The sequence below is a fragment of the Phalacrocorax aristotelis genome, chromosome 1 (assembly GCF_949628215.1).
Source record: "Phalacrocorax aristotelis chromosome 1, bGulAri2.1, whole genome shotgun sequence".
In the NCBI taxonomy this organism is placed as follows: Eukaryota; Metazoa; Chordata; class Aves; order Suliformes; family Phalacrocoracidae; genus Phalacrocorax; species Phalacrocorax aristotelis.
The window spans coordinates 219,093,768-219,121,735 of NC_134276.1; the positions used below are offsets into that span (position 1 = coordinate 219,093,768).

At 47.5% G+C, this 27,968-nt stretch overlaps 2 protein-coding genes across 6 annotated transcripts in view; both read right to left on the reverse strand.

Annotated features, from left to right (window-relative positions):
* Positions 1-1,027: 1,027 nt before the first annotated feature.
* Positions 1,028-20,726, reverse strand: LOC142051987 (hematopoietic lineage cell-specific protein-like). 2 transcript variants are annotated; one of them, XM_075081848.1, is made up of 15 exons: positions 20,591-20,726; positions 18,241-18,324; positions 15,617-15,690; positions 14,488-14,617; positions 13,166-13,276; positions 12,443-12,497; positions 10,245-10,355; positions 9,613-9,723; positions 8,916-8,971; positions 5,836-5,905; positions 5,457-5,593; positions 4,710-4,820; positions 3,897-4,206; positions 3,058-3,129; positions 1,028-2,695 (listed from the first exon to the last, which is right to left on the reverse strand). In XM_075081848.1, exons 2-15 carry the CDS (start codon positions 18,322-18,324, stop codon positions 2,559-2,561), a joined length of 1,569 nt encoding a protein of 522 aa, XP_074937949.1. In that variant the 5' UTR covers positions 20,591-20,726; the 3' UTR covers positions 1,028-2,558. The 2 variants fall into 2 exon arrangements, with proteins under 2 accessions (XP_074937949.1, XP_074937948.1); XM_075081847.1 differs by having other exon boundaries at positions 4,710-4,823.
* A 1,281-nt stretch (positions 20,727-22,007) lies between these two features.
* The window catches only part of GOLGB1 (golgin B1), a 51,641-nt gene continuing 45,680 nt past the window's right edge, over positions 22,008-27,968 (reverse strand). For all 4 annotated transcript variants that reach the window (XM_075081846.1, XM_075081844.1, XM_075081845.1 and 1 more), the window contains exons 22-24: positions 27,233-27,367; positions 24,970-25,075; positions 22,008-23,724 (exon numbers count right to left, since the gene is read on the reverse strand). In XM_075081846.1, coding sequence (XP_074937947.1) covers positions 23,590-23,724; positions 24,970-25,075; positions 27,233-27,367 — 376 coding nt within the window. In that variant the 3' untranslated portion in view covers positions 22,008-23,589. The remainder of the gene's footprint in view (positions 23,725-24,969; positions 25,076-27,232; positions 27,368-27,968) is intronic.

The following is a 27,968-nucleotide window of genomic DNA, read 5'->3' on the forward strand; positions in this document are numbered from 1 at the left end:
TATGAGGACTACAGCTTGTTGGGAGCAGTTTGCCAGTTCTTAGTGCACATCATACACTGATTTTATTCTTCAGGGAAAAATAATGTTTCTGTAACCCATGTGTTGGGATGGCCCGTTGCTCCTACCCAAGCAGGTTGCAAGCCTCTCAGCCACCTCTACTTGCTATATATCCTTCTTGATTGTAAAAAGTTATTGAAACACTCCTAGTTCAGAGTCTCACTAGGACACGTAAGAGAGTCTGCCACAATGAGGCCCATTGTGGGGAGCCCCCTGGAAAGAAACATTCAGGAAATAAAGGGTGAGCTGCATGAGGAAAAAATATTGGGAAAGCTATTTCAGAGGAAAAAACAGCCAACCAACCAACCAAAAAAACCCCTAAAAACGAACCAACACACCAAAAACCCAAACCAAACAACTCCAGAAAATTTACATTAAAATTGACAATTTCTAACCTAAATCACAATGCGTCTTTCCTATGATTGACAGACACAGACTGTGATTTTTCGCAGTATCAAACACCGAGCAGGGATGCTGTACTACCTTCCAGGTAGTACAGTCTTGTGCAAGTGCAGGATGGTCCAGAACCAACTTGTGAACCGTACTGAACTCATAAAGGTGTCACATTGGGACTCTGTGCTCCTGCTGTGGCAGCGGCACTGCACTGGGGTGTGCTCCTGCAGCTTCTCACATCCTGTGCTACTCAGTGTGTCCCCGATTTATTCCTATTGTGATGGTACTTGCATCCCACAAAGGAAAAACAACCAACCTCTACAGTGGCATGTTGAGCATCTAGCCTGGAATATACCAGTTCAAGGGAGGGCTTCAGTTTGCATTGGATTATTACTGAAAACTGCTTTGAACTTGAAAAATAAAAAATTTCCTCTTGTCATGCTTCCCACCTCCTCAGCCTTTTCCCCACATCTGTGATGAAGGAGGGTTAGAATCAGGGGCCCTTTTCATTGTGCAAGGAATCGAGCCTACAATAGAGACAGGGCACATGTGTTGTCACAGAATAACCAGGATGCAATTTTAGTCAGGCCAGAACAGAAGCAGTTTATTACTACATCTATAAGGGAGAGCACAGCACAGCAGAGTGACAGAAACTGCTGATATTAACTCTGCCCAAATGGGGCAGTTACAGAGTTTATATACCTTTAGGTTATGCAAGTCATTCTTCACCAAACTGTGTCAGATAAGCAGGATATGGTAAATAACAATAGCATTCTTCAGATAAGGAGGCTCCAGCCTCCTTTGGTGTGAGAACAGTAGGTGCAAATATTTCCCAACTAGTGAGTTCTGCAAAGGCCTATGAGGTGTTAACTATTTTACTGCCACATTCGGGACGCCTGACCAGCACAGGGTTTCAAATCACCCAACAGCAGAGACAACAGGCTGAGCCAAATACTGGATGGGGGAACTCACCTTTAGCACTGACTGCAAAGCACACTTAGGCTACAGACAAGGTGTGGGACTGCTTTTCCCACCCCACCTGCACGTGTACTCTTATTTATACTGTCAGAGCAGTTAGCAGGCAAAATGAGGCTCTCTTAAAAATATTCTACTGCCTGTATCAAGCAGCACTTATTCTGATTCATTCACTAGACTGAAAGGATTTCCCTAGCAGAACATTCCCCTGATGGGATGCCTGGATGAGGACCAAGGCAGTTATTAACATACTCTTTGTTAAGTAAAGCCTTTTAGTATTTTTTTCTTGCTCCAAGACAGATTTTGCAGAATAATTTTTCCCAGAAAATAATCTACTTTTTACACTTGCTTTTTCAAGGTTTACCCCAGAAATGACATATCTCCCAACAGCGTTGTTGGCACACAGAGAAAAACCAAGTGAGTAATCTCCCACCTTAGCAAGATCATCCTACATTTTCACTGAGCCAGCACACACTTCTCTTGTTTAATGGAACAGCTCACTACAGCCAAGCTTGTGTCTGTGTGCTGGAAAAGTCAGCAATGTTCACTGTGATGGTCAAAAGTTCCCAAGCCCTGGCCCTGAAATCTGCCCAGCTAGACCAGAATCCTGTTTCTCTACCCATTGGTGCAAACACAGTTCATCCTGCAAGTGGAAACCCTTCTTGGGAAAAAAAGGCAAGTTTGGCCTTCTCAGTGCTCTCAGTGCTACCCCTGGGTAGGATGAGATCCAGGGCCACAGCAACTTAAAAAGGTCCCATAGCTCATGTCCCTTCTGCCTTGACTGGATTAGAGTTGGTGTTTCTTTTCCGTTAGTTGCCCTGTTGGGAACAGGAATGGACACACTTCTCCTGCAAGCTTGCTGGTTGACATGTGGGGCAGCCTAGGTAGAAAATATCTCTTCCATCTCACTCATGTGCTCTTAAACTATCCCACCTTTCCCACCTGGAAGTGGATGGGAACCAAAGTCCTCTTGGGCACAGGCCAAAAGTTTCCCTCAGACACTGCCAGTTTGGTCCTTGGTATTTCTTGCACATAGACATGCCAGGACAAGCCAAATTAAGCTAATAACACATAAAAGGATGAAGCAGAGAGAGCCAAAAGTTTGGAAGGAAGCAGCTTGAACAATGCTGGTTTCACTGCAGAAGCTGCACATAATTTGCTGGAAAGAGGCCTACTTTGCCCCGGCACTGCCCCCGCCACCAGCCTTCATCTACCATCTCGATGTGTGTAATTGTGTCATCAGGATCAAAAGAAATCTCATCATCTCCATCTGCAAAAGTTGTTCAGAAAAGATAGTCACAATGCAAAGATAACCCCAGAGAGTTGGTTTTACATCCCCCCTCCCACCCCCACGGGAGCATACAGAACAAGCATTCTGAGAACCCTCAGGTTTCACCTCATCCAACCTCCATCAAACAGCACAGATCAAGCAAAGGAGCAAGGCTTCACAAATGAAAGATGAAGCTTCTGTGTTCCCAAGTCAGGTCTCATTCTGCTTTCCAGGAGGAAAAATTTTAAACCACCAAGTCTAAATCTTTTCACCACTGCTGATGGTGTAAGCCACCATCTCCCTGTTGCACTGCCCTGGCCAGCTCCCAGTGCCTCACCCCACAGCCCGGATAGCAGACCCACCTCCTTGGTAATCATAGAGAGCCACTGCACAGGTCCCAGGGCTCGCCACATCACAAACATTGTCTGTTTCCCCTGCAGAAGACAGGACGGGAAGATGAGAAAGAGGCTGAAAGCAGCCGTATAGATCTGATCAGTGCTACCCTCCACCCAGCTGTCAGCCTTGGGGTGAACCACATCCAAACCCTATCAACAAGGAGAGAAGTACCATGGCTCAAAGCAAGGTATGACTTCCCTCCTCTTCTGCAAGGAGTGAGGCAGGGTCCTGATGCTTTATGTTCCTCTCCCAAGAAAAAGGCTGGACTCCAGCCTCTCCACTTACCATCTCCTGTAACAGCAAAGCTGCAACAGAAACATGAACAGGAGACCATGCAGTTTGCTTATCTGTTTGGAAGAAGACTACTCTGCACGCCTCACACCCAGGAGACACCACCAGATCAGGTCTCATGAGCACCAGCGGTTTAAGTGTTAGGCTGAATTAAGAGGGCACCCCCAGACCTCACTGCAGCACTGGCAGTTGCTTGCCAGGAAACAGTGCACCAAGAGCATCAGTCCTGGTCCAGCTTCTTTGGAGCCCATGGCAGCCCTCTGGTCCTCCTGCCTGAGCCCTGCTCCAGCAGACATACTTGCTGCCTGGCCCAGAATCCCATGCATCTGATCTCGCACCTTGGAGCTGGGCAAGGGAGGGGGAAGACAACGAAGCCTCCATCATCATGGGCTGCCACCTGGACCACAGTAGACTTCAGAACACAAATTCCCTCTGGAGTCTGTCCCATATATCCAGTAGGGTGGCCAGACAGATGCAAGCTCCCCAAGACATGGGCTCTTCCATCAGTACTCACCCAGGTGGTGCTGGCTCTGGCTGGGCTCCTCAGGAAGGATCTCCTCATAGTCCTCACCTCCATCTCCTCCATCGTCATAGATGGCATCCAGCTTTTCCAAGGGTGCTGGCAGCTCCTCATAGTCAGCACCTCCATTGGTACTGTCACAGTAGTCAGAGGGCTCTGGCAGCTCCTCATAGTCTCCACCGACATCCAAACTTTCACTGTAGATGGGCTGATCCTGACTGGGGATCACGCACAGCTCTTTACCCAGATCCGCTGGCCTTGGTGGCAAACTGGGTGGTGTTTCCTCAACCTCCTTTTTTGCCTCCTGCAGTGAAGCATGAAAGTTACAGGAAAGTCACCTGCAAAGCATCCAGCGCAGACAGCTCTCCCATGACTGCATAGCACTCAACACAAGGGAGTCTGCTCTACTGCAGGTGCCTTTAGTGCTACCATGACACAAATGGAGCATCATCCTCCGCACAACAGGGAAACAGCTCAGCCATTAGGTCTGTGCTGAACTGGCACCTGGGATTACTGTGAAGACACTCATGGCTCATGTATTTGAACCTCTCTCACATACTTAGCTACAGCTCACTGTACTGCCACTGCACTGACCCTCTCCAAAAGCCTGTGTCATGGTGTAAGGCGCTGTGCATCTATGTCCCATCACCATCCCAACGTTTTACCCCCCACTCCTTTCAAAACTCTCTCATGCTGTGACTGCACCCCACTTCTTCCTGCAGGGCTGCCCATAAAGCACAGCCACCTTTCATGTGCAATCCCCTCTGCCTGCTCCCCTTCCTGGCTCTCTCCAGCCCGCCTTGTCACCTGTTCTCCTTGTGACACCACAGGCTTGTCTTGGTCAGCACTCCTGGGTACCCTTGCTGGCACAGTGGCAGGGGCTGCCTCTGTGTGGTCCTTCTCTCTCTGTGGGATTTCCTGCTGGAGAAAAGTCATCAGTTCCCCTCAGTGTCTTTGAATGAGGTCCAGAGCAATGTCTGTTCCCATTTCCAACAAAGCAACTCAGAAAATTTTCCTTTAGCTGAAATCTCTTCCAGCTCCCATAAACCTGCCCTAGGGACTGGACACTAGCAGGCCTGTAGTGACTATGGGGTCTGCAGAAAGTAGTCTCAAGGAGGGAATGTATCATGGAGTGCTTTTTTGGTGAAACCGTATCTGCACATTGAATGCAGAAAGAGCACAATGTAGAGGAGGTCTTGTAAACATGTTTGTGTGCGAGCTCCAGTTTGGAAACCTCTGAATGCAGACTGCTGGGATGGCAATACTGGGGATGTGTGATTGCACTGTGTTTGCCAGGCACTAGAGGCAAGAAGGAGCTTAGGCCAAAGCACAGTGGGTCATGGCTCAGTGCAGGCCCGTCCTGATCTGTGTGCCAAAAGGGAAAATCCAGTGACAGCTGTGAAGAACAATGGCAGTCCCTGGCAGTTGCAGGGAAGCAGTTTAGGCAAGAGGTTGCTGTAATGAGATCATGCAGAACGATATGGAGCTGCGTGGTCCTGAGGAAAAGTTTGCTTCGCAAGCCTTGGAGGACATGGCAAGATGGCCACGGCTCACCTTCCGCCGAGCTGCCTGGCACTCCCGAGCCTGCCGCCTCATCCGGTTCTCCTCTGCTTGCCTTCTGCTCTCCTCCTCTGCTGACTTAGCCATGTTTTCAAATTGTGACCGCAGGCTGCTGGTGCCACTGGATGCTCCTGTGGAGAAGACAGCAAATCAAGCCTGCCCAATGGCTCCCTTCCACCACCCCAGACATCCAGGAGAAACCCAGACCTCTGCCTCTCCCAGAGAAACTCACAGTTCAGCCACATTCTCCTGCCCCTCAACACAGGTTCAATCCACATGCCACCACAGCACATGCCTGCCAGTGTGCTGTCATAGAGGGACCATGAGGCCCACAGCTTCCCACCAGCCCAGGGTTGGTACTCAGTTATCTCACCTGCCTCCAATGGTCTTGTTTTCTCATACGAGGAGGTGGGAGCTGCCATCTCGTTAAAGCCAGCAGCACTCTGGAAGAGGAAGTGAATGAAGTGTTGACCTTGTTAGGCCAGGACAGTGCTTAGATCCCCTGCTGGGTTTGGCTACTGGTGACTGCAAGCTTTGTTCCCAGCTGTGTCTGACCTTATCTGTACAACTGCCACAACTCTGTGGAGGCTGCTTGCTGCAGCCCTGCTCTCCTGATTCCTCCCTGCACTGTGGGAGTGCCTGCTGCCCTGCAGCCAAAGGCAAGGGCTGTTCCTGCTAGAGGGGTGGCACTCCGAGGGCTGAAAAGGTTACATGGAGCCAAGTGGAAGAGGTTGCACAGTGGAGAGATGACTGCTGCATGGAACAGCAAGGCTGGACATTCATGGCAGAAGCACTCACTAGTAGCACAACAAAGAGCTGAGTGGATGCCTGGCAGTCTACCACTTCCTGAGGGCCAGGGGCCCAATGCATCTGTCCCCTGCACTGAGCGGGGGTATGAGGCATGGAAGCACTTCCCTACTGGATGCACAGCTGCAGTTGCCTAACCATGAAAAACGTGTGCCCCTTCAGCAGGTTGTTGCCTGCAGTATGTATAATACAGTAGCCTAGGCTGGAAAACATCAAAGTGAAAACGTGTGTGAACATCTGAGATGTTGTTGTCTTTATGATGGGTGAAGACATGGATAAACTGTAATAGCATCGATGGGGTGTTTGCAGCAAAAAGAAAGTGACATAGAGGGGGTTTACCTACTTTAATGAGAAAACTATTTAATACAAAAAGGAAACTGTAGGTAGGACTCAGCTTTAAGACTAATACAGCTACATACAGGGTTCTACCTGCAGGTGTCACCAATGGGCTGGGTGGCTGAGATCCTACTACAGTCAATGGAGCCCAGAGAGCACTTCTTAAGCGCTGCTCTCCTTAAATAAAACACACCTGAGAAGGCAAGCAGCACTGCAGGCTCAGAACCAGGTCTACACAGACCACAGCAGAGACTTGGACATGTTGTTTATATGACAACATTTAAATTTAGGAGTCTTAGTGCGAGAGCTGAATCCTACACTTGGTGTTCAAAACTGTCAAAGGGGAGTTAAGATTGCCTGGTAGTATATTATGCTCTACTCTGGAGCAAAGAACTCAGCGCTATTCCAGTGCCCGAAAACCAGGCAATCAAGAACTTAGGTGCTTGCCCAAATATCCTTATTTTTACCATCTTCGATTATGATTCAGTATTCTCAAAATACACAAATTCATGTTCCACTTTGAACTGATCAAGAACTGCTTATCCTCTCTCTGCATCCTGCTCCTCAAATGATCCACAGCCCTGATTTTTGCATGCTTTTTTCTGCCACATACATAACGCTTTGCCTTTTGACAATGCACCTCCATTTGCTGTTGTTAAATGCATAGACCATGCTAAGCTATTCCATGGGCAGGATGCCATTCCCACTCTGCTACTGGCCCAGCCTACACATGCAGCATGGAAAGGAACATGTTCAGCTGTTACAGGTACATGTTTATGTCCTTCCTTGGCTCCAGACCCTGCAGAAAAGTCTTCATCTGCTTCCTCCAGCTCCCGAGTATGGCGATGTTGGTACTGTACCAGGCACAATACTGTGCCACTAGTACTGTGACCAACAAGAGAAAAAGTATGTTTCAGGGAAGGTACCCTAGCTTCTTCCTCCAAATGCCCCAAAGCTCCACCACCTTCCAGGATTCTCATCTTTTAGATCATCCCCATCCAGGCAAGATCATCATCCACTGGCAAGACCCCCTTCCCTGAACAAGTCTGCAGGGTAGCCTGCCAAAGCATAATGCTAATTCAAGTGCCTGAGACAGTCTGCATTTTGACCGTGGATGAGCCTTAGCCTGGTTTCAGCCCAGATTGAAAATTTCAGCTGGCAAACTGGGTGACCTATTTTCATGCAAGGTTGATCCCGCTGGGTTTTGTTAAGGTTTGCAGGCAGATGACTAGGTCCTGGCCTGAGATTTAGCTAACTGAACAGACCATAAGAAACTTCCGGACGGGACAGAAAAACCTACAGAAGGCAAAAAATAACAGAGAAGCTGATGAGTTACAGACAGCACCATAAGGAATGGCCAGATTTCACCAGTAGTCAAGGGGCAGTGTTATGTGGCCAGTCACTCATACACAAAGCCATACCAGCTGGTGAGTAGTATAAGAGGCTAAGGAGCCAGATACCAGAGAGGCCATAGATCTTTGTCAGATACTGGCGAGACCAGGGAGGTCTGCAAGTTGGCTACTAGAGGGACCAAAGATTCAAGCCAGCTTCTGGGAAGCCTTGTTTATGTGTGAGTGTGACAGCTGCTAACAAACCCTATACCCTGAGTCAGAACAGCTAGAGGAATGGCAGCCACAGCGAAACCACCTTCTCGCTGGAGGTAGTCCAGGCAAGAACCACTCTGTATGCATACTGCCCTCTGCATGATCACCTACCAGTCAGTGCAGGGGACATTACACCAGATGGGCCTTCAGTCTGATCCAGCACCTCTCCTGTGTAAGAGACAGTTCCTGCACGGTGCAATAGCCTGTGGTCTCTCAGACTTCTCACAAGGCTCCACTCTCACAAAATTTATTCCCCAAGGAGCTATCACTACTCTTCCTGACTGTATTGGTACACACAGGACCTGTAGGAGTGATGGCAAGCACCCAGACAGAACACTCCCAGTATCTCAGATGGTACTATATATCAAGAAGACCATAGTCCAATACCCCGAGAAAGCTCTTCACTGGCTCTGCTATTAAATCCTGCCCCAAGAGAAAGCAGGTGTATGACTGTTCAGTCTGAGAGTGGAATGACTCAAAAGCAGCTGAGAATGGAAAATCCTTTTTCTTCCTTGCATTATGGTCTCCCCAGGCTGCATTCCCCTGCACCCTCTAGTATTTACACTGTGCCAGTTCCTTCACCCTTGCAATAGCTGTGCACTGGGCAGTGAGACCTCATCTCCATCTGGGAAGTCGCTTCTCTTGCAGCAGTGCAAAGAGCAGTGATTAGCAGCAAGCAATTGCAGGATGCAGCATGCAGTCTCACCTTATCTACTCTGTCATTCTGGACCCCATAACGGCCTCCAAACCCCTTGGCATAATCTGTATGGAAAAAAATGAGACTATTTTATAAGAGTTTATATTCTTGTATGCCTCTCCAACTTCAGTATGCTGTGACCAGTGAAATGAATTAGCTTTCTCTGCGTCTTATCACACATAGAACTAAATAGAGATAACACATGAAAAATGCTCTGGACAGTCGCTTTAAGACTAATCTTCATTCCTTTCAGCAAAGTGCACAGGTGTTCAGTGCTGTATGCTGGTAAACCTGCTTCCAAGGCACTGGGGTGAGAAGCCAGGCATGCCATTTGAGAGCAGTGTGGCCTTGTTCCCTGAAGTTAAATGTACAGTAGTCAAGCCATTCCTGGATCCTGCTTTGCCTCATTCCCATGTGCTTATCTGTTGAATGAATTTATGATCAGGAACATACCTCACAGAGAAAGCACAGTATAGTCTGAGAAGCCTGATTCAGGAACTTGCATTCAATGTGCCCCATGGATCCAAACATGCACCTACTCTGGCAGAGTTTACCCTTGTGCTTTGGGGTTTCACAATGGCCCAGCTGCTCCACAACATGCTGTACACATTCAGTTTTCAGCAGCTGGATCTCTACGAACCACTAGCTTTAGTTCTGTGTATGTTCCAAGGAAATCGTGCTGCCACCTCTGGCAGCACTGCCCTACCTGTTTGGGATGCATGGGGTTGCACTTCCTCCTGATGGTCCCAGCCAAGGGCACTCTTGTCCTGACGATCCCTCTGGACCCCGAACTTCCCACCAAATCCCACAGAATAGTCTTCAACCACAGGGATCCAGATCATGGTATGGAAGAGAACAGACAAGGGAGGGAAAAAGTGGAAGCACTGTGAGCTCAGGCTGTCTTCACAGGGGTAATAATTTTCCGTGCCCGGGACTTAGACAAAGACATGGAGCAAAGCCAGATTTCCCCACTGGTGGCTGCAGCAATGGACCGCCCTCTGCCCTGGGACATGTCACCGGCTATTAGCACCTACCTGGGCTTCTCCTCCACTCTTTCTTTGGTGACATACTGCCAAGGAGATCCTTTTGCCCGTAGAAATCTGCTGCTCCTCTTCATTTAGCTTGAACTTTTTCCAGCAGTCATGCACTGGGCAATGGCTTTCCTCACCTGCCCCATTCCCTTGCTGCAAGCAGTGGGCACCTGACAGCTCCCCGTAGCTTTTCCACCACTCACGCAGCAGATTGCAGAAACCAAGCACAGTGCCCCACAGTCCCAGTGGGCATAGTCCCAAGCTCCAGTCCTGACACTGCCTGCTGCATTGAGCTCCCCAAGCTCACCTTTCTGAGAATCATGCTTCTCTGCCTGGCTCTTGTAGTCGAATCCCACTGCTGCTTTGTCCACCTTGTCCCTCTCCACACCATAGCGGCCACCAAAGCCCTTGGAGTAATCTGAGGTGGTACATGGAGTGACATGCTGCCCCAAGAATGGGGCTGGTGAGGGGAGGGGGTAAAGATGGGGAGCACCACTAGGGAGGAGCACCAGGAAGGAAGAAGAGTGGCAAGGATGATGGAAACCACTAGAAAAACCTAGGAGTTTGGAGGGGATAGAGTGGATGGCAGGGAGCACTGTGGGGGCCATTGAGGATGAGGGCCCATGGGAATAGGTGCACAGGGCAAGCGTGGGCCATGGCAGCAAGAGAGCCCGAGGGCCATGGGCAGCAGGCGACACAGCAGGCCAAGAGGGCAAGGAAGAAAAGTGACATGCCAAGGGCAGCTGGGGAGGCAGTGGGAGCTCAGCCACCCAAGGATGCAAAGCCAAGGTGAGACTTGGGCACTGATAGCCTAGGCATCCGCCCACTCATGCATCTCCAGAGCAAGACCTGTGGTCTGCTGGTCTGTGAATAAGTATATTGAAAGTACAGAAGAAATGGCAAACTTTGGTTGTAGGGCTTACATTTGCTATAGTGGAATTTCAGCTTCTACAAGGAAACCACTGACCCTGGATGCTGCAGCAAAGGCTGAAACCCAAATTTCTGGAGGCATGCTGCAGCTCTTCCCCAGACTGCTTCTGGCACGCTCAACCATTATGAGATAGAGGCACAGCACGTCTTCCTTATGCCTCCCCTTTTTCCATCTTCTAAACTAGTAATGTATTAACTACTTCAACTGTGTTCAGCTATCTTCTAAGGACTACCTTGTTATTATTGGCTGATGTCCTAAGAAATTTCAGCCTCTATCCTAGCTACTGGCTGTATAGATACACTTCCCTTTCAGAGACCTGGTCTTCCAGCTCTGTTTTCAAATCCTACCCTTCAGGAGGAGTAAATCACAGTTACCTCTCTTTGTTCCCTAACCCTATTCTTACAGGTCACTCATTTCACAGGAATGAGTTAGGGCTTCTCCAGCAAATTCAGCCTTATCAGTTCATGAAGACTGTGATCTAGAGAAATATGCATGAAAATACTTGGTATTCAAGAATGGCTCTCTGTTTCATAGAAGCTCAGTCACTTAAGGATGAATAAATCCTAGAAAATTCTTAAACATATCTTAATTCAACTATTACTTAGCCATTCATCCATTATGGAATGAACCTTTTAGGATGCTGTTTTCAGCAAATATAGATTTTATGACCATTACCTTGATGCTGGAGTTTCCAGTATGGACACATTTTTATGAAAAACAATCGAAACACCATACCCTATTTCTAACAGTTTCATTTCATCCTAAGCGATTTCTGTGGTTTTACACAGCCTGATGAATTTCTATGTTTACAATCTTGTATACAATCTCTCATACAGGAATATGTTAATGTAGCACAACTGCATGTGAGTCATTAATTTAAGATCAACCGAGAATTCCTCAAGACACCTTCCTTTTATAGCTTCCCCTGAAACAAACATGATTCAGGTCTTCTTTCCTTGGTAATGTAGTAATTATCTGAAACAGTACAGACCTTGCCTCTCATCTTCTCTTAGTTGCAGAATGTTTAAAATATCTTTAATTTCAGTTCTTGCAAAGTTCTTAATGAATATAGCTGCTTGTATGTACACGTCAAACTTTGGCTGAATCATCTCCACAGTTCTGCAGAAATTTGGGTGCTATATAGGCTTTTGTTTCTATATCCATTGTTGCCCCTTTTCTTATATACTGCTTTTTCAGAAATCGTGTCTCACATCCTACAATGCTTGGGTTCTCTCTGGAGCAGTTTGCTCAGAATGACTTTTAGAGGAAAGGGAGCATCAGTCATCCATCGAGGGTGCATGTGGGGGGCAGGGGGCGTGTCTTCTCTGCTCAGCTGTGATGTGGTTTCCGTCAAAGCAAAACGCAGCGACAAGCAGAATGTACAATAGAAGGGTGGTGACAGGACAGCAGGGAATGGGGCCAGAAGGGTGACTGACAGGGTACAGGAATCTGAAGCAAGTGACAGCAGGGAGACAACAAGGGAGACTGTGCCACAGCAGATGGCACAGAATATTAGGAGCAGACGAGAAGCTGAGCAAAGTGTCAAAAGGGGCCACACATGTCCATGGACTTGCCTTTCTGGGATGAGTGTTTCTCCACCTCACCCTTATATTCAAAGCCCAGTGCTGACTGCAACAAGAAGGGGAGGAATGTCAGTCATCCTGAGGGGCCAGGCTGGGACCCACACTCCTCCAGGGGCCAGGCTGGGACCCTGCTCCAAGCCTTGTGCTGCAACACGCAGGTGCCTGGCCAATCCTTGGCTGGTACAGGCCTCCTCAACCTTTCACACCTCCCCTGCTGTCCATGTGGCAGCATGCCTGGTAATGGACCCTTGCAAGAGCCGCTGCACTTCAGGCCACAATCCTGACCCCTGCACCCTGTCAGCAGGCAAGGCGGCTGGGCAGCATGTGACACAGGATGTGCATGGGAAGGATGGCATCCTGCTATCCCCATCCAGTCCTGCCATGGGCAGTCACTGTGTGTAGCACACCCTGGCGTCTGGAGATGCCAAACACCACAGCCCCCAAGACAAACACAGCGCTGCCCAGATAGGACAGTGCAAGCACATTAATGCACACCAGAGTTAATCTTCACATGTGCCCTGCAATTTGTCATCAGTCATTGTCCTGCACACAGGCTGTGTGCTTCACTGGAGACCACAGTGCATGGCATACCTAGACCTGCAACCACCAGCACTTTGAAAACTGCAGTCACAATCCTAAACGTAGCATAGTGTTTTAGGGGGAGCACTGTGCACAGGTTGCAAGTATGTATCTCAGATGCCCTGTCCAACACACCTTGTCAGCTCGGTCCCGCTGGACTCCAAACTTCCCCCCAAAGCCCTGGGCTGCATCTGTCTGCGAGGAGTGCTTCCCAACATCAGCAATGTACTCGTGGCCCACTGCACACTGAGAAGAGAGACAGCATGACATGAGCACCCATGGTCAGACTGGCAAGGTGGACAGAAACATAAGCATCACACAGTTGCTCTGACCCACTGCCGACATGATTGCAGCCATGAGGTGACAGGTCCAAACTGACTGTGCTGGTGGTGGTGATGCCTTCCGCACAGCCTTTGCCAGTACCAGCTCTGCTCTGAGATCTGTGATGCTGCTTCAAGTGCAGCCATGCCACTCAACTGGCTCCACTGCCAGCTCATCAAAACCATAGGATGCTGAATACTGGCTGCTCCCAAATGCCAGTGGCGTGGTGGATAATCACATGGGGAAACTGAGGAGAAAAGTGCAGATAGGCACGCACAATTGAAAACCCACAGGCAGCAGGTCTGGCACCTGCTCCTTATTGTCTGTGTCTGAGAGTGAGGGTCAGCAGACCTGGCTAGGATCACCCTTTACATTTACCACAGGCCAGGCCAGGGCCTGACTGCTCCCTGCAGGAGGTGGTGTGCCCAGGAATTGCACACACTCCTCAGGAGAAGGGCCAGAGGCTGAATGCTGGCAACATTCTGGTAAGACTGGATGAAGGCCAAGGAGCTCCTCAACCAAAACATCCTCACTGTGCTCCAGCAGAAGGGTCTGAGCATGGCTGCCATGTTGGCCTCCTGAAAATGTCTGTTTCTCATCCTGCCATCCTGGTATCATGCCCACCCACAGTGACCCCATATAATGACTACTACTGCAACCTTATCATCTCACTTCTGAAAAAAAAAAAAGTATTAAATGCTGAAAGGTACAGAAAGCAGTGTGGTGATGATTACCAGAAAACATAAAACAGATTTGATGTGACAACAGAAAATATGAACTAGGGCTTCATCCTGGGAAGATATGTCAGAGGTCTGTAATGGAGAATGAGAGGAGGGAATTATTATTCATTACTTCTCCAAGCAAAAGTAGGGAAGCATCTAATTTGAATTTTACGCAGCAGGTTTGAAACAAGCCACAGAAAGTCCTTCTTCACAGATCAGGGGAACATTGCAAGGAAGTTGTAGAGACAAATTATACAAATCGGTTCAAACAGATCCTGGAGACAGATTATGCACTAGCTATGCTTGCTCTCCACTCTCCCCCTTCAAGGTCAGGCCAGAAAACAGGGATGCTCTCTCCTGTATGAGAAAAAGACTTTTCCACTGGGGCCCAAGGAAGCCCTTTACAACTGTTACCTTATCCATTCGGTCCCGCTCTGTTCCAAATTTGCCCCCATAGCCATAGGAGGCCTTGGGGCCAGTCTCCAGCTCCTTCTTCTTGATGACCTCATGTTCCTCTGACACCTTGTTCCTCAGCTGATGGATGCTGGTGAGACAGAGAGAGTCAGGGCAAGCCACTGTGGGATTGTGCAGACCCACGCAGCCAGCTGGAGTATCCCTGTGTCACTGTACCAGCCAGAGCCCAGTCCAGAGCAAGACATAAACCCACTGCCAGCTGCAACTGTGTGCCCACACTAGGCCCCACTGTGTGGTAGCCACACACATACAGCCACTGCACTGCGGCAAGAGACAGTGCCACCCCGGGTGCTGGCGAAGGACCCAGAGCGGTAAGCTCAGAGGGTGCATTCAGCTTCTACTCTGCAGCCCACAGTCCAGGCTACACCGTGTTTTCAACGGGAGCCCATGCTTTCCTTTTCCTGTGTGCTGCACTAGCCACTCTGTGCAGAGCAGTACTGGGATGTCCCAAGGGAGCTTCTGGATAGGGTCAGCTTTGGACGGGGAAGTAGCAGCATGTCTTTGCCACAGGGACAGCCACTGTCTGGAGGTACTTGGAAGTTAACCCCTCACGGCATCACAGGCAGCCCATGAATTTTGCCTCTGGTGCAACACTAGCACCTCAAACCAAGAGCCTGGATGCAGCCGGCAGAGCCCAGGAGATGCCTCGCCCGGGGTGAGGTCTCCACTCCCCTGCCACCCCGTTGCTTTCTGGGGCCGGGGGTGTACCCCAAGCGAGGAGCCCCAAAAGAGGGGCCCCAGAAGAGAAGCCCCGGGTGGAGTCGCCAGGCAGCCCGCACCGCCGGGAAAGCTCTCTCGGTGCTCCCGCCCCACAGGGCCACGGCGGGCAGCGGGCGGGTGCGGGGCGGCGGACCAGGCCCCCCCCCGGGCCGCTCCGCCCCTGCCGCGGCCCCGCTCCGCACAGGCCCTTATTTGGCTGGTTTCGGCCGGCGCTGCCGTCTCCCCTCCCCGGACGTCGCCGCGGTAACGGCCCGCCCGCGCGTCCCGGTCCCCAGACGCCCGCGGAGCCGCAGCGGCCGGGAGCTGGGCCCCGCCCGCTGCCCCCCGCGCCCCGCCGGGCCGCACTCACTCGATGTGCTCGGCGCGTCCGGAGCCCTCGATTGTTTTGGCTCCCCAGCGCTGCTCCTTCTCGGAGATGTCGTTCTGCAGAGGACACCGCAGGCGTCAGCGGGGCAGGGCCCGCCCGCCCCGGAGAAACGGGGCTCCGGCCCGACGGGAAGGGGGCGGCGGGCAAGGCACGGGGGGGATGGCCGTGAGCCCCGGGCGCCCCATCCCCGCCGGCGACTGGCGCCCTGCAGGGCCGGGCGCCCGGGGACGGCGGATCCGCGGCCCGCGGCGGCGGCGGGGACAGGGCGCGGGGCTGCGGGAAGCTCCGGCCCTCTTCCTCAGGGGATAGCTAGCGAACAAAAATGCTGCGGGAATTAATTGTTTAGGAAAATATTGGAAGGACACTGAGGTAAACGTTTCACTCAAGGTCTGCTGGTCTGCCTCGGCTGGGTTATAACAGCACTTGTTTTGTCTTCTTTTTGGAAGGTCTGAACACATGTTTGATCAATAAGCTCTTTCCTAATATAAGGTAAAGCTAAAAATATGTCTATACGAAATAGAATAAAATATTAATAAAAAGTGGTTTTTTAGGCTTATTTTAAATGCCGCCACAAATAGAAGATATGAAGTAAAAAAAAAAATTGACAGCATAGAATTTTTTTAAACATTAATAACTTGGAACTTTGAGGAGGGGGACTTGCTTTTCTGTTCCAAACTAGAATTTCTTACTGGAAAATACTAGACAAGACTGAACCTTGAAAACATAGGACTCTTGCCTAACGGAAGAGGCTGTTCATCAACAAACTATCTCAGAAAGCAACCCAAAATCTCAGCAGAGCTCAGAGAGGCCTGTGGCTGTAAAGCATGGCTGGCGCTCCTTGGCACCAGGAGGAGCAGGACTTTCGCTGTGCTATGTGCTCCTAAGACATTTAGAAAAAGGGTATGAAGACTGGGCTGTCAATATGTCTTGCGATAGTAAAGGGGCTGTTCAGGGTAACAAAATACAGGAGACAAAGCGGTGCAGAAAAGTCTTGTGATGCCACATCAGTGGGTGATAAAATTGTAAATTAAGGTTAGTGTTAATAAGTATAAAAGTAAAGCATATGGAAAAAAAATCCTAATTATATCTGCACATCAACTGTTCCAAAATATTTACCATTCAGGAAGGAGTACAAAATACGGAATTATGTGCAGTTATGTAGAAAAGCAGCAAATACAGAATTGGCCAAAGGGTGAGTGACATTAGGAAAGGAATAGCAACTCAAATAGAAAATGAAAATCATGACGCTGTATGAATGCAAGGGGTTCCCCCAGGCTAAGCCCTTCTATTCTCTCACCATCTCATCTAGAGAATTGGACTAGATCGAAAAGAAGGCTATTTAGAGGCATGGAGCTGCATCTGCATGAGGTGACTGAAAACAGAGTAGGATTATTCCATCTGGAAAAAAAGACAAAGAGGGCAATGCTGGAATCCTGTACAATTACAAATGGTGTGGGAAAGAAAAAATGTCATCTTTGCTATATTTTGTAACATAAATTGTGGGGAGGACTTAGTGAAGTTACCAACCATATGAAGTTTATCAAGGGCAAGTGCTGGATTTTGCACCTGGGGCATGGCAACTCTGGACATAGATACAGACCAGGGAACGAGTGGCTGGAGAGCAGCTCTGCAGAGAGGGACCTGGGGGTTCTGGTCGATGGCAAGTTGAACATGAGCCAAGTGTGCCCTGGCAGCCCAGAGGGCCAACCGTGCCCTGCATCAAGCCCTGCATCGCAGCCAGGCGAGGGAGGGGATTGTCCCACTCTGCTCCGTGCTGGGGCAGCCTCACTTTGAGTGCTGTGGGCAGTGTTGGGCACCACAGGACATTAAGGATAATAAAGCTGCTGGAGAGTGTCCAGAGAAGGACCATGGAGTTGGTGAAGGCTTTAGAGGGGAAACCGTACGAGGAGCGGCTGAAGTCCCTTGGTTTGTTCAGCCTGGAGCAGAGGAGGCTGAGGGCAGCCCTCATGGCGCTCTGCAGCTCCCTCCCAAGGGGAGGAGGAGGGGCAGGGCTGGTCTCTGCTCTCTGGTGACCAACGGCAGGACCCGAGGGAACGGCAGGAAGATGTGCCAGTGGAGGGTTAGGTTGGACATTAGGAAAAGGTTCTTCCCCCAGAGGGTGGTGGAGCCCTGGAAGAGGCTCCCCAGGGAGGCATCACGACACCAAGCCTGGTGATATTCAAGAAGCACTTGGACAATGCCCTCAGACACATGGTGTGGATTTTGGGATTGTCCTGTGCAGGGACAGGAGTTAGACTCGATGATCCTTGCGGGTCCCTTCCAACTCAGGACATTCTATGATTCTATGTTACCAAGGAGCAGGTTTAAAAGAAACTAAATATTCTGTACTCCTTAAGTGATACTGTAGTCAGTAGTGTACACTGATGTAGGAAGTTCTGGAGACTAAACATAGCTATGGGTCAGAAATGGCTTAGACAGATGACCTGACAGTACCTGTGAGGGGTTGGTGGAACTTGGCTGATCCTGCACAGCCAGCACTGCTGCATGCCATGCCTCACCCCAGGTGACCAGCATATGCCTAGGGCTAGTGAACCCTTCACACACCATCACCACCAGTATTATAGATTACCACACCAGATACTCACCACGAAATCAGGGTCAGTGTCCCAGTCATCTCCCTGAGCCTCAACCTTCACTGACACGTCGTGTCCCACGGCTGCTTTCCACATCTGCACAGGGAGGGGACAGTATCACCCGGAGCCCAGCATGTGGGCACTGCTGGCTCACGGCCATAGGCATGTCAGACCAAGCAGTCATGGTATAACTCAGGCTGGAAGGGACCCTTACAGGCTACCTGTCCTGCTGATCTCTCTGTCCCTCCTACAGCACAGGGCACCCCAAAATAGCTACTCTTGAGCACCAGCACCTCTTTCAGCAAAACACACAGGGATTCTAAGTGCAAACCACAGTCTCCATGCACACTGACTCCACAGTTAAAATGCACACCTTATTTTAATGTAAATTAGTGCTAGCATCCAACGATCAGATTCTGCTTCTCAAACATATACTAACAGTCTCAGCACAGAAAATTCCCTGCTTTAACCTTGCTTCTGTTAAGCACAGTTACAGCACACCACCTGAGGCCATGGCTTGCTCTGCCACCATGATACAATGCTTATTTACCTGAGGTTGGAATCCTGAAGTCTCTAGTCTGTCTTCCAACCTTTTAGTAACTGCCTAGTGTGCTAGAGAAGGTTCAGAGAAAAGCTGTATGCTGGTCTGACAGTGCTGGTACAGTATGCTGTGTGGTGTTTATGTCTGTCATATGGTAAAAACAGGAACTGGGGCTAAAGTCATTAAGTGTGCAGGGCCGAAAAGGCTGAAGCTGTGGTGGTATGGCTTGCAGGCTGTCCAATGAGGCCTGGAGGAAGTGATAGGCCCAGGAAGAGGAAGTTAAACAGAAGTAATATGAAATCTAAAACTCCTGCATTTCATTTTCAAGATGACTGTCAAAAGAGATGATGATGAAAAAGCCCCTCCCAAACAGCACAGTTTCTACAGAATGGGAGACAAGAAAAATTACATGGCTTGCCTGTCCCTACATGACAGAGCAGTCATTCTCAGCAGAGCTCTGACGTCCCACCACCTATTACTGTCTGTGGTGTTGAGAAGTCCCTAATTGTTCTTACTATCACCCAAAGCAGCTTTTCACTGGGGCAGAAAGACAGACTAAACAGAATGTGCAGCAAAGACTGGGCTGCCAAGCCCTGTTTCACATGACTATAAACATAAATCTATGAACAAACCAACAGGATGGAAGAGGACTCCTTTGTGATGGATCCTTATTTAACAACACGCTTTTATTATGTGATTCTCAACAGCACTAACCCCTCAATCCCAGAACCATACAGTAGCCTACAAACTGGCCCCAAGTGCTCAAGACAGTTGTTTTCTGTGCAAGCAAAATGTTTATGTGAACAAGAAATTAACTGTACAACACAAAAAGCTGTTAAGTAAATAACCTTCCAATTCAGGACAGTGCACTGTTCAGTTCAGTTTCAAGCTGCCCTTACGAATTGTCTAGAGAATCAGCATTGTTAAGAACAGGAAGCAAAGACAACAGAAACGAAAAGACTACAGCAGGGATGAGTCTGTCTTTTGTTAAACAACAGCCAGATAATTAGCTAAGGAAGAGAATGTAGGACCAAGGCAGATTTACTGTGAAGATCTGGCTTTAGGCCTTCCTCAGGCTGTGACATACTCTGCTGTGCTGGTATGGACTGACAGTAATGTCATGACAAACTGAATATAGCTAATTGCAAACAGAAGCAGGAGAAGCAGGAGAAGCAGGAAGGCTCACCTGGACAACATAGCACAAACTAACAATACCTTTAATCTCCTTTTCCCCTCCCTAATTTATGAGCATCTCTCACTCCAAAGATTAATTTTAAAGTTTGTGGCTCACTTTTTTTAATGATAAAACAGCAGCAATAACCAGCTAGCACAGGGTTGTTCAACGAGGCAACTGATTTGAGCAGCTAGCTCAAATGCAGGTGGCTGACGGTTTCAAATCCTGCTGTAAATGGTCCTTGACCACCTACTCTCCAAAGCTACGCACCATGCATCTTTGGAACTGTGACAAACCACAGACCAGACAAACCACAAGGCTCCAGACGTCCTCTATAATGAGGAATATCAGCCAGAGTAGCATCTCAACCATTTAGTTTGTCTCATTTTTCCCCTTGAAAGCATCCACTACAGCACAAGTATGGGGCTACCACACTTAGCACAGTTGCCCTGGTTGATTTGGAAACGTGGTTCTTCAGAGCCTCAAACACAAGAGCAACGATGACCAAAGACGACTAAGAAGCAAATGCCAAGCACTATCAACTCATGCATGCATGGTCAAGGAGTTCTCTTTGCCCACCAAAGCCCTACATTTTTTTGGTTGTTGTTTCTCACTTTCTGCTGTCAAAACCTGCTCAGCTTACTTACCTTAAAAGGCTCACCAGATCCTGCTGGAAAACTTGCTGCTTTTTGTTCAGGCACCTGTTGCTAGTGTCAGCTTTTGGACCGCTGTGTGCTCCGAGTTCCTGTTTTAACTTCAGCTGTCTTCACTTCCTGTGTCCCAGCCCCCAGCTCTGCTCAAGTAATGAGTACCAAAACCTGCCCTAGTGCGCTGCAGTTCCCTTGCACTGCTGCCTGTGCTCTGGGATGCTGACAAGGCGTATACCCAGGATATAAAACGTTGATTCCACGAGTAGCACTTGAAGGGGCACAATTACATTTCCTAGTGTGCAAAACCAGATTGTGATCTCCATTTTCATCTCTTCCAAAAAATCATTCTGCCATAAAAGTACAAAAAAGTTGAAAGGCTGAAGCCCCTGGGCTTGACAATTACAATGAGATCCAAAGCAAGCAAGCTACTGCTTACAAAACTTGTTATGAAATTTAACTCAGTAGTTTACAGCACAATTAAAAATATATATAAACACACAGACACATACACACTTACATATATATACACACATATTTGAAAGTTTTTCCCAGACAAAAAAAGAGAAAAAAGTAAATAGCTTGAACTAGAAAGATGGAAAGCATGTAGTTAAAGAATCCTAACCACTTACACACCAGACTCTTTGGTACATTGCTTACTGGTGGGAAGTGCAGAGTTTTGGAACGAGTAGCATGAATCACGCTAGTTTGACACTAGATAAATATCTCAAATCACAATAACTTCCTTTCTAAGTGAAGCAAGAAAAGCTCCTAGAGTAGTCATTTCTATTTGACACAAAGACAAGACAAACAAGGGTTAGAATAGAGTAAAATAGTTCAGTTGGAAGGGACCTACAGCAATCATCTAGTCCAAACACCTGACCACTTTGGGGCTGACCAAAAGTTAAAGCATGTTATGAAGGGCATTGACCAAATGTGTCTTAAACACTGGCAGGCTTGGGGCATCAACCACCTCTCCAGGAAGCCTCTTCCAGTGTTTGACCTCCCTCTCGGTAAAGAAATGCTTCCTAACGTCAAGTCTTCCAGCTTGCTGTTGCTAACTCCTGCGTCTTTCCTGGGGTTGCACAATTCCAACAGGGTGCAGTGTTCAGTCAAATGTGCCTAAATGCAAAGAAAAGTAAACCCAAGCAGATCTTATTTTATTGGAATTGCTTTCACTATTAAATTGCTATTTCCGTCTTTTGTCATTGCAGCAAAAGCTGAAAAAGGCTGAGAGAGGGGAAAAAGGTCATCTCCATAAGCATTCAAATAACATGAAGAAACAGAGCTTCTGCAATCAACACACATGTGTACACAAAAGTGACTTACAGTCCCATGGTGGTCCTGTAAAAGGTATGATACAGCAGCGCTATACCCTCAAGAGACCTCTGACATTTACGTGATGACATTACACAAATTCCATCTGAAAAATAATCTTTATTATATATACAGGAGCACATGCCCCAGGAAGCTATAGGCAAAGTATTTGGTCACTGAATTTTATATAGTTGGGGAAGTCCACAGAGATAATCAAGGGTAGTACACAAATGGATATATAGTGCTGATGTTCTGGACCTGCCAGAGATCCAGTTATTTTAGCTACTATGGTGAAATCAATCCATCCTCAAACAAGCTTTTTTCACTGGCTAGATAATCTTTGTTTACTAGCAATATCAAAAGAACTACCTCTTTCCCATGGGAAAAATGTGACTGTTAATACTCTTAACAAGAGGCAGATACAATCCTTCTGGCAAGTACTCATGAACAGAATGACCACTTGGTCTCTCACAGGGAACTCGACTAGAACTATCTTCTTTGCATCCAGCATTCTCCCACTGGAAGAGGGCAGTCTCAATTCCAGGACATATTCAGGATTTCTTTAGAAAACACAGCTTTCCATATATCCTATAAGGTCAAGTCTGTTTTTGTCAGTTTGCTTTAGATTCAAACAAGTCCAATGACCAGCACTAGCTTTCTACAACAGGCTTTTCCTAAAGCAGAGATGCCAGAAGGTTTCAGAATTCTAGTTCCTTCCTTAGCATAGGGGAGACAGTTTATTTCTGGAGCGTCTGCCTTTGATTTGAGCCCACATAGCACATTATGGAACGCTTCAGCACAGCCTGGACAGGTTTCATCTTGCGACAAGGGTTGAGTGGACAAGAATGCAGGAGCATGGCTGCTCTCATTTCAAGAGGTATGCAAGAATCTTCCATCGTACCAGGTGCGTGCTATAAACAGCATGGTTATCAACTTAGATCTAAAAAGTTTGTTTCATATTGCTTTTCAATAACTAAGTTACTGACATCATTTTACAGGCTTGTCAGGGCAGACATAGGACTGTTTTTAAATGGAATGCTCAGCAGGTCTAGATATACTAATTTTGGCCTTTCTTCAACAGAAAGTGCAACTGAGCAGGAAACATGATTTTGAATTCATGTTCCTTGAAGTGTCCACAACTTCCTTAGGATATGCATTTCAAACAGCACTGAGCCACAGCAAATCTAAGGGATGGAAGAAAGGGAAAAAGCTCCTCTTTCTTATATCTAGCTACACAGTTTCCCCAAGCCAACTCACTGATTCAGTCTAAGAGGGGAAAGATCCTGCAGTTCCTAGCAGTTTTGAAATACTGCAGCAACTCAAGAATATTTTTCTTATTCCTGCCATAGCACAATAATAAAATGAGTGATGCTACCTCCAGGTACAGGAACAGTGCTGTCCTTGAAGCTTGTAGTGTGAGGACCCTGGCTCAGAAAATGTACCACTCATTTAAAAACACCAAAGGAATGGCAGATGTCCTGGAAACAGATCCCAAGTGTCAGCACTGTCTGCTGTATACTCAGGCAGCAAGCAACCCAGTTGCAAGTTGCTTGGTGCAGCTGCTCCTTAGGGGCTGATTTGGAAAAAAGAAGGCAGCTGGGTGAAGTGCAACCCTGTCAATAGGGAATGCAGGCCCAGAGATTACAGAGGGCTGTGGCTCAAGAAAAGGCTGTTACTCCTCTTCATAGGTGGCCTGTAAAGCACAGGAAGAGCAGGATATGGAGAGCAAGCAGATACATGCCCACTAGCAGAGGCAAGTGGGTCCGGGAATGGAAGAGAGAGCGTAACAGGCGTCGTAATCCAAGGATATTCCGAGTCTGGAAGAGTAAAAGAGAGACCAGTCAGTATCAGGAATGGATAAGTCCGCAGCTACCTTCACCCAGAGCTCTCCAGGCCATGAAGATAAGTTTGTTTAAGCCAATGAGCATGAACCGTCCCAAACCCATTCAACTGCCAGATTTGATGTCTAGAGCTAACCCTCAGTGAAATATTTCCCCTTCCCCTGTGTTCTGCAGGTTTCTCATGAACCAGCTCCCTCCAATTCTGCTTGAGAAAGGGTAACAGAATGCAGAACATATTCCTCTAACATTTGGTCCCTATGAATTTCTAGCCCTTCCAAGTGAAGTGTAAACAAATGGATAAATGGTAATTTTCCATTACAGCCTCAAGCTACTAGGAATCCTGATTCAGTCTCTGCCCTAGAAGAAGAAAATTATTTATCTGTTGCATTCTTTCACACTTGCAGCTGAAAGGACTTCTGAAGCTGTCAAACAAGTTGCTGTAGAGTGACCTTACTCTACAGTGGCTCTTCCAGGAGTCCTCAGACAATGTAACATCTACTGGCAAAGATCCACTAGAAAGAAAAAAATGTCTATTCTACTAACAAACCCCAAGCATGAGCACAGAGTAGCATCCAGTTATGGCTTTTGCCATAATTCTGCTGATGCTGCTCTCGAGAGCACCACCCCCAAGTCTTGAAGAGACCAGAGGGCAAACTCTTCAGCAGGGCTTCATCCCTAGGAAAACGGGACAGGTGACTGCCAGGCTGTCATTCAGTACAGTAAAAAAGCAGCTCTCTAATTCAGCTTCCAGCCTTACTGACACAGGTTTAAAAGATGATGAGTGAGGAAAAGCTGAGATCATTGCTAAACAGAAGGGCATACTCTCCAGACATCACAGATGCTAGGGCCAGTAACACATATACTTATGCATGAGACTGCACACTGTTTTCACAGACATTGTCTGTTTGCTCACCACTGAGGCCCTGAATATTCCACAGGAATCTGGGACTTCATTTTAGACACAGGCAATGCTGGCCTACATTTTAGTGACCTCTGAAATTTAGTCTGTTTATGCAGACTGTAGCAGAGCCACAATCAGAACAATATGTGGCTTTTGGCATGGAAAACAGAGGAAGACAAGAGCAGAAACTTACACAAACCCAAAGATATTTAAATGTGCTTTCAGAAGGATTTAGCTGCTACAGGTTCACAGTATTTGGTTCACATTTTCTGGCATCAGCCAGGGCTTCCATCATTGACAGCTGTGAATGAAATTCTTACTTTGCTGAAATTGTTATCCATGGAGTCAATCAGCAAGGAATGCTCATGACCTGGAGTCATATCAATGCTAGCACTTAAGGAAGATGTCCACTCACTTGACTGCAACCTGCCGCAAAAAACATGAAATTAAATTCAGTTTCTTATGATGCCCCAAACCAACACTGCAGACAAGCTTAGGAAAGGAGGTATTTCTTCAAAAAGTTATCAACCATTGCAAGCAAGCCATGGACTCAGTTGACAAGAACTGGTTTCATCTGTAAAACTGTAGTGCCTCCTGAGCTCAAGCTGAGCAGGACTGGGTGATTCAACTAGCAGCAGTCCTCCTTCCTCTACCAGGAGGCTGGTGAAACCATAACGGAGTAGGCATATTGTGCTCTCTAACCAAGTTATACGTGCTCAGTGCTAGCCACTCCCTGTGCCCAGTCATAGCCACAGTCAGAGAGGAGATTACCATTCCTTTCAGGTAGAGAGGACAATTCAGCTGCAGGCAGTGGAGTCCTTTCTTAACTAATTTATAGCTCATTACTTCAAATCTCATTATTTTTTTGGTGCCCTTCTGTTCCTTTTGCCTTTCAGGAATTCCAAACTCTCTAACTTAACTGAGGTCTCTGTGTTCTACATGGAGGCTTTCAAGTGAAATTTTATAGTGTAAGACTTGAAAGAAGTCAGGGCAGAAGATTTAACTGTATATGTTAAAGTCTATGAAATTATTTTGGAAGCTAGATCTGGTCCCAGAAGTGCTGGTTCTTACTAACCTAATTTTCTAGTAACAGACATTCAAGACTGATAAGATATTTTTGAAGAATGAAATGCAGAAGCAGCACTGTCAAATCCTCGGGCTAGCATTAGTTAGTGAAGTGAAATTAGTTGTAAGATGCTTTCATAGACTTTAATGATATAAGGGGCTACAGCTGTCTCAGTTGTGTAGCAATTACCAGGAAACTTCATCCAGAATTCTTCCACACAGACCATAAGTTTTTGGCTGAATCAGCATGTGTGTCAGAAGAAAGTAATTGTTTTCATGTAAAAGACTCCAATACTGAAGTTTATTTTAACTACCAGCACAGCACAATCAAGTGACATGATGAACGCCACTTTTATAGTCAATGAGAAGAAAAGGTAATTTCTAACATGTGACTCACTGCATCCTAATCATAGTATCTAGTCTAGGTCAGCCTACTTTTCTCTGCTTACTGTAAGGGCACCTGTGAAGTAACCTGAGAAACACAGTGTATTAGGTATAAATGGCAAGGTTTTAGTAACAGGGAGTTGCAAGGGAGAGCTGTGTGGCAGGAGGCCACGAAGTGCCCTGTACCAGTCGCAGCTGGTTCTAGCTGGCCTGGCAATGGATGATGCCCCACTGTGTGCCAAAACTACAACAAAAGAAGCATATGGTGCGCCTGCTCAAACATATTTAACAAAGGTTGGTGGCTGCTAGGGGAAGGAGGAAATGAGTAAGAAACAACGAGCAGCAAAGAGAAATCACTACATACTGACCCCAGCCTCCTATGCTGCCCTTTGCCTCACCAAAGGGACTGAGTGTAATGTGCAAACAATGGGACTGGATACTGGGAAGGGAGGAGGAGAGGAGTCTAGACTGAAGTTGAGCCTGGGGAAGGCAGAGAAGTGCTTTCCCTCTAATTAAATTTACGTGAATTGGCAATACATTAAAATTGAATGACATTTTTCAAGTCAAGACTGTTTTGCCCATTAACAGACAGGTGCTTACTGAGGAGACAAATCCCCTGGAAGGATGAAAACTACTCTTCTGCCTTCATCCAATTCCCAGTCTCCAAATTATATTTTCCAATAGTTAATTTAACTCACTGAGAAAGCTGGCATCTCATTTCTAGTCAGAATTTGTCTTAATGTCTAGTCAGTTGTCTCATTCTATCTTTGTCTACAATTGAAGGATAGCCTGAACATCAGTCAACACTTCTTTTACTGTAAGGGTGACTGAGCACTGGCACAGGCTGCCCAGGGAGGTTGTGAAGTCTTCATCCTTGGAGGTATTCAAAAGCCATCTGGACATGGTCTTGGGCAACTGGCTCTAGGTAGACCTGCTTGAGCAGGGGTATTGGACCAGATGACCAGAGGTCCCTTCCAACCTCAACCATTCTGTGATTCTGTGACAGACCTGGTATAGTTGTTTCTATGCCCCCAGTGACATTTGGCAGAAGGATGTAATGAAGTACAGATGAACACAGAGCTAGGATCACCATACTTTTATGGTGATACTGCTTGTTTGCTCAAGCTCCCTCACCTCCTGATGTGATCCTGTGCTGCAGAGAGTGCCTCCTCTACAGCAAGACGACGGTCCCGTTCTTCTTCCAGCTGCTCCTCTAAATACCTCAGATCCTGCTTTGTGCTGCTGTGTAAATGTTCTGTTTCGGACAACCTGTCAGAAAATAACCAAGTATATGCCAAAAAAGGGCGAATTCATGGGCTATTCTGTTTCTATTGTATTCATTGATGCAATATGTGAACAGACTCCAATTCCCTTCCACGTCACACAGCAGACTTAGATATCTTATGTTAATATATGTAAATTATTTGGAAAGCAGGAGAGAAGATAAATCTCTTGAAGCCTCTGTGTCACATCAGGAAGGAGTTCCTTAGCTCTGTCATCCATGGCCCCACCTTTGGAAAATTATTTTGAAAGGGTATCAGGAATCATGTGCTCTACCTTAGTTCCAGAAGGTTACAAGGAATCACGTGCTAGGTCTCAATTCCAGACACTCTCAGGCTAACAGCCTTGAGACCAGGACCATTGATATATTTAAGCAGTTACTGAGGACCCAGCCCATCAAAGGTGCTACTTTGGCTGGCGATGGTCAACTGGAATTGCTGCTGCATGTTGTCTCTTAATTTTTTGAAGTTCTACCCAAAGAGTTAACTAACGACACCTGTCAAGTGCATATAACAGTTCCTCCACTTTCACATGGTCCTAGCATGGAACTGAGTTTTTCCAACACTCTGACAAAGAGTAATAGAAATAG